This window comes from Acyrthosiphon pisum, chromosome A1, assembly GCF_005508785.2.
Source record: "Acyrthosiphon pisum isolate AL4f chromosome A1, pea_aphid_22Mar2018_4r6ur, whole genome shotgun sequence".
NCBI classification, from domain to species: domain Eukaryota; kingdom Metazoa; phylum Arthropoda; class Insecta; order Hemiptera; family Aphididae; genus Acyrthosiphon; species Acyrthosiphon pisum.
Genome location: NC_042494.1, coordinates 114,719,612 through 114,726,726, shown reverse-complemented (window position 1 = coordinate 114,726,726; position 7,115 = coordinate 114,719,612). Strand labels below are relative to the sequence as shown.

At 26.0% G+C, this 7,115-nt stretch overlaps 1 protein-coding gene across 3 annotated transcripts in view; it reads left to right on the top strand.

Moving 5' to 3' along the window:
• The window catches only part of LOC100573878 (heat shock factor protein), a 15,233-nt gene extending 10,353 nt beyond the window's left edge, over positions 1-4,880 (top strand). Inside the window, exons 8-11 of one of the 3 annotated variants that reach the window (XM_029488089.1) lie at positions 1,742-1,891; positions 3,506-3,608; positions 3,681-3,747; positions 4,173-4,880. In XM_029488089.1, the coding sequence (XP_029343949.1) occupies positions 1,742-1,891; positions 3,506-3,608; positions 3,681-3,747; positions 4,173-4,426 (574 nt within the window). In that variant the 3' untranslated portion in view covers positions 4,427-4,880. The remainder of the gene's footprint in view (positions 1-1,741; positions 1,892-3,505; positions 3,609-3,680; positions 3,748-4,172) is intronic. The other 2 variants (XM_029488090.1, XM_029488091.1) reach the window with 2 other exon arrangements.
• Positions 4,881-7,115: the final 2,235 nt, after the last annotated feature.

Sequence of the window (7,115 nt, the reverse complement as noted above, 5' to 3'; positions counted from 1 at the left end):
TTTAGGCACATTATGTTGTTGCGATGATTATTATTTAGTTTTACATTGGATTTAAAATAAAACGGCTTAAACAGTTTTTAGTTTGTACATTGAAACAAAAGGTTACTGGTTAGATTATTTTATCATTTACGACATATGAAAATTAATTTAAACCAAAGTATAAGTTTAAAATTCGACAAATACTTAGGGCCGTTATTACAATTTCCCGCTAAATTATATTTATCTGTCAGTTAGGCTAGCGTGCAGTTAAACGTAGCGGGGACTTTAGTGACGAGTTTAAAACAAACCATTATTACAATGTTACCGCTAGTACTAACCATTAGTTTAATAATTCTAAACGTAACGAATATTTTCATTGGCTCATAATGAAGCAGCTGTTAATTGTTATGTGACAGCTGATAATGATTAATAAAATGTTTTGTGATATTGATAATTGATATTAGTTTTTGGTTTTTTGTGGTTCCGTGCCAGACGCAAGTATTATTTTATTTTGAAATTTTAACTTTTTTCTTTTTCCTTAGAAAAATTTATTACGCCAATAGAAGATGACACCAGACACAATAATATAATGTACACACTGTAAAACCAATACATTCATTGGATTAAATTTAAAAGTGTAAAATATGAATATTTTTTTTACCTAATTCAATAAATAGTGTATACCTCTTGAATTTTGGTTATATGCGCATTCCCTTATACATAGGCCCTCCTTCCAAAATGTATGTTTAATTAATTATGAGCTTATGGTAATGTGTAAGTGTAATGTGTAAATTAAAAGTATATTGATATGTTTTTATACCCTTTTCGACTTCTAAAATCTAAATGATTCTGCGAATTCACCGCCTGGAGATTGAATTCGCACATGTGTGCAATAAATTGCACAATACTAAAGGAAATCGGGCAATCTTGAACATTTTCATCTTTGTTTCGACCAATTCATTAGGGATTTATAAAAAAAGTCCCGCAATAGCATATGATACATTTTTAATCGTTCGGTTTGCGGAAGATACAATTACGCCTAACTTATCTGCCACTGATATGAGCATTGTTCCCAGAGTTTAAAAGCGTAGAGTAAGTAGTACTTGGTTCATTTGAGCTAATGCCATATTCCTAAAAAAACATTCATGTGTTAGGTAACCAAGATATTAGGTAGGTATACTCTATAAGATCAAACAATATTTCAGAACACAATTATTTATTAATACCATTATTTTATTATTTTAATATTATAGTAGTTCCTATCTTTATATTGTTGTGGTCTTCTACGGCCAAAATTAATAACATCATCAATAAACCCAATCAAATTATTTAAACTATTCATTTTAAGTTAAATATTTTATGGACAAAAAAATAAAAAGAACACAGTGTCATGGCACAGTTGTAGAAAACACAGCAGCAAATGAGTTTCAGAATAGATCTAACTGATAAAAAAAAAACATCACAATAAATTCGCAAAGTAAATGCAAAAATATAAATATCCAGTGCTTATACTTTATGGATTCTTCCCGCTAACTACTTTAACGGGCAATAAAGCTTGCCGCTAGTAAAGTGACCGCTATCTCGTAGTTAGCGGTAAAATTTTACGTAACGATACATTGTAATAATGGAATATTAAAAAGCAGCCGCTAAATGTATCCGCTACGTTAGCGTACACCTTAGCAGGACATTGTAATAACGGCCCTTAGTTGCACATTTTTTTATATTTTATTATTTAGTTAGTTAATATTTTTTATTTTTTTAGGACAATTTCTAATAATGATGACTTATGGAATAATGAAATAACTTCTAATTGTGATAATATGCAGCTTGCCAATCCAGAACCTAGGCAAGTTAATACGTGTGACGGGAGCAGTTCTGAATCACCAAATTTCCTTAATAATGTTATGCAAAAGTATGATGTTGCTTGCCTGGTTTTTATTTAGTGTTTCGGGAAATGATAAATAGTGTCTAAAATATAGATTATATTTTAGTAATCTTCATTTATAGGAATGAAAAATTATTTTTAATTGATAATATTAAAGAAGTTTATTTAAACGTTTCTAATTTAAAGCAAAATATTTGATAATGAGTCATTGACTTAGTAATAAAAAATTTTTATCTTATTTCATATATTATAATAATATGATAGTAATATTGTAAGAATTAAAATAATAATAATTATTATTATTGTATATAAGTTATTAAACAGTTTTGGCATACATAAACATTTATGATATAGCAAAATAAAATTGAATAAACAGCTAAAATAATTAAATAATTAACAAAAATAAAATAAATAAATATATATATATATATAAATAGTTAATAACCAATACTAGAACCGGGTAATTAAATTTTAATTTAAAAATTAGGTTAAAAATGGTAGAATAATAAACTGATGTAATTGTGGTTTCTAGTTTTCCGACCACAAGATAGCTCTGTAGAATTTTTTTAATCCTCCGTTCAACTTGGTTCTAGGAGGTAAGAATTAAATAAAATAATAAAATACTTTTTATACTCTTTATGTTATTAGTTGGGTGTTCTATACTCAAGTTAAACATTCTTATTAACTAGATAATTATTTTATTTTGAATTGAATGTATAAATATTAAATTCAAGTCTAAAAAAAAATTTAGAAATAATTATGGTATAAATTTATGTTGACATTATTAATCATTGTTATATGAATAAATCATCAATAAAAATTTGAATTGTGGCTAGGCGCGGCACAGTGGCTGAAATTAATCACGCTAAGTGATTGAGAGTAAGCAACGGCCGCTGCCACTAATTCCCGTATGGGTGACCACCCGGGATCGTAGTGCGCAAAATCTTGCCACACATACACGTGTTCCTAACCGACTGTACCAATCGTCCCAACCTTAAGAACCTTACAAGCTAATGACTTCAGTCCTCAATGCCTTAAATCTATTAAAGAAAAAAAAATTGAGTAATAATTGACTAAATATTGCTAGATCTTTAAGGAAAGATTAAAACGTAGGAAGTTTGTTCAAGTATGTAGCAAAGCTGTATTGTATAAACTAAAAGTTAAATTATTGTATTAGTGTATTGTATATTAAATGGGAAGGGTGGGAAGTGAGCTATTTCAGTCATGAGCAATGTGTGGCACAAGCCGCAGGCAAATGCTACATTTTCCCCAAGACTAAAATTGCCATCCCATGTAAGCCATACATACTATTTTTGTTAAGCTTTTGCCGCCTCCAAAACTGCGTCAATCGACATTATCGTTATAACAAACTGTTCTTACCATCATCGGGATTTAAATTCACCAAACTGTAATAACATAAGAGTAACCCACCTATCAGCTAGTATTTTATATATTAAACAAAACCTATTGGATACATTTGTCATTCATGTTATTTATTTGATTTGGACAGAAACATTACTGTTTTGTTGGATGGAAAATGTAATTTTCCAACCCTTTAACCTGCATCGGAAATTAAACTTTCGCTGCTGGTTTGAAAAAAATAATCAAATCCTGTCAGTTATATATAATTTTTTTTTTCAGGGAGTCTGTTTCCAAACAAATTGATTTAGTTCAAGCTGACTTGGAAAGTTTGTTGAAAGGATTAAATGACAAGTACACATTTGATGCAAATATGTTTCTTAATGTAAGTAAAAATGTTTTTTATATTAATACATTAATAGTTTTTTTTTTAAAGTTGACTTCAATTTTTATTTAGTTTATTAATGATGATCCAACAAATTTAAATTTACCTATGACATCAGAAGAACAGACACTTAATGATGGTATGTAATGATCCAGCTTTTTTATTTAAGTTATATAATATACAGTGAAACCTCGATTACTCGAAGTCTATAAGTCAAATTTTCAATAATTCAAAGAAATATCTTCGCTCCTGCATTTTAATAAGTACACACAATTTTTTCTATAACTCTAATTTTTTTTTTTCACCACTAACCGATTCGAGTTATTGAGGTTTCACTGTATTTACATATATTATGGTGTAATTTTGTGCTTTGGCATTGGGGATGTTAAGTCCTTTTAGCTTTCTCCATGCTGCTTATTTAATATTTGCTTTTGGAAAACATATATAATAACTAATTAGAAAATAACAATTTATATTAATATGTACTTTTATGAAATTTAATCCATTTCTGAATACCTATTTATTTCGTTTTAACAGTTAATGATTTATGCTTTGATATTTTAGTCAAAAATGGGTTGAACGTTACACCAGACAATCAAATTGTGTCATGTCTATCACCAAATACTTATGATCTAAATGATTTAATGACAGCTTCGGCAGACTGGACAATACCAAACACTCCTATGTCGTTTGATACAGCATATGGGAATGATGTTTTAAATACACCAGTTATAACTGATTCTTTATTAAACACTGACTCGCTTTTTCCAAGTACATCACCTGATAGTCTTAAAAATAATTTAGATAACAAAATATAGATAAAGTTTATTATGTATATCATTTTTTTTTTATTTGTTAATATTTTCAAGTAATAAGATCAAATTTTGTTGTAAAAAAAAAAATTTATATTTTTCTGACAGATGTATAGTACTCTGCAATTAATTAAATATTATTTTTTTTTAATGTATACATTTACATGACATAATTCAATATAGTGTTATTGATTTTTGGTGTGTATAACTTATAAAATCATTTTTTTAGTTTCTTAAATTTAATTAATCTAATGATTAACAAAAATATAATAATTTTTTTTTAATTGTTAATATTTTTATGATATTTCAGATTTAAGAAAATTGTTTATTGAAATATTATAATGTAAAATATATAAGTTTATAACTAATAGGTAATAGTATAACTTGTTGAATGTTATCATACCAATGTATAATTCCTAGTTTGTTTAATTTATTAATAAATGTTACTATTTATAGTTTTCTTTTTCTAGATAACAACACAATTTATTTAAAATCATCAACACAACAATAATATATTATTCATTTAATATTTAATTTATAAATAAAATTATTAATACATAATAATATAATTATTAATAAAATTTAAATTTAAATATTTTATCATTACAATAAATTAACAAATAGGAGTAGTTTAAAAATATGTTTAAATTAATTGGATGGATTTATTTAAAACTCAATATTTTTGATGTTATGAAATATATTTAATATTTTAATCAACAATAAATGCATCCTACACACAAAAAAAAAAACATTTTTATATATTAATACATATTATTTTGTTTGTCGTAAATAATTAAAAATAGGAAGTTGTTTAGTTAAGTTAAGTTTATATATAAATTATACAATGATTATACAAAATGTATTTGATAGCTTAATTCTTAAATATTTAAATTGATCAATGATAATCTTTTAAAATATAAAGAATAAATAACATATATTGGAAGATGTAGAAAATATTGAGAAATTTGCTTCATAATATGTTGATTATTTCTATTTACTTGACATTTTACTATACTTATAATTTAATGTTATGGGTAATGTAATACTTTCACATTTTAATATTTTCAAGAGGCAAGTGTACATTTATAGTATGTACAACATTATAGACAACAGTCTATTTATATATACTACCTAGTGTAAAAAATCCGGACAATCTTTGTACATTTATAGGCCTCTGTTTAGGTGGTTAAGCCATCCTGGTTGGTATTTTATCATGTTCTAATAAAGTAAAGAAATTCGAAGAATATTTTGTTACCAAATAATAATAATGAAGGTGCAAGTATAATTAATATAGTAAAATATTCAATTTAAATAGTCCGTCTATAATCACAATTTATTTCGTAGGAATTGTAATATCTATTCTAACAAACATAATAGGTTTTGTAATTTGTAAATAGTGAATTCATGAAAATTTAAAACGAAATTCGGCTATTTTCATCAATTTTAGATTTTGAGAGAATCAAGTTTTTCAAATTATACCTATAAGGGATATAATAAAAATACCATTTTTACTTTCCTAAAAGTAAAAATGAATGAAAATGTGATTCAATGAAAATGTTTTGGAAAATGTTACTGTATTTGCAGTTTTAATTGTAGGTTTGTATTTAAAATTGTTTATTGTGGGCAGTAGGGCAGATTTTAATTTATAATCACCTGAATAGCTGTCTAATATTCATACAATGGATCCTTATCCTTATAAGATAACACATTATGAACGTCACTTTTACCGCTCCAAATAGTGTTAACTGAATCATATTTACGTATTACCTACTTTAATATTTGTCTTGTACAGTTTTACCTATTTATATAGTAAGTACCTACGTCCTACATTGTACATAAATCATAACATAAAATGTATTGTTAAATGGTTGAATATTACATTTAGCATATCAAATCAATGTAAGTCCTTAGCATTAAAGGTAGGTAGACAACCTAGGTAATGTAATTTCATGTAGGCACCTAAATATATAAGGTACCTACTTAGTACATAACTATCTAAAATATTACAGTATGTTTTTAGATACCTATACAATTTTTGTACAACATTTAAAGACATGTAGTTAGGTTTATGAGAATTATGTAAAATCATTTGTTTATTAGTTTGAATCCTTAAATATCAAATAATGGTGACAAAAAAGACCCTGCGAGAAATTTTCAAAACATAATTTTAAACAAAATAGATATAAATTGTAACTTCTATTATAATAATAATAATAATAATATGATTCATTGTAAGCTTAACAACCAATGTTACAACAATCTTTAACAATAAAATATAAATATAAAAATTAATGGAACAATATCTTATTAGCTAATTAATAATCTGAATATAGGCAATTAAATTTATTATTTTGTCGTTTGGACATTGAATTTAGGATACAGAAATATTGTAGGTGGGTTTAGGTAAATCTTTAAATTCAGTGGGGTTTCAACCAAAATCCCTTCTTAAAAACTATATTTTGTTTAGAACCCATAATATATTGTAGGTATATTTATTATTTGTATACTGTTAGGTATCTATTTTTTGATCGTAAAACATTTCCGCATGTACCCCTACCATAAAAATGAAGATACATCTTAATCTATACCTATAATATAAAATTGTGCTAATAATACATCTTACTGTTTTAGTGTAATAGGCAGGTACGTGAATTGTATTATTTAATAGGCATAGGCGTGCGCAGACTTTATTCGC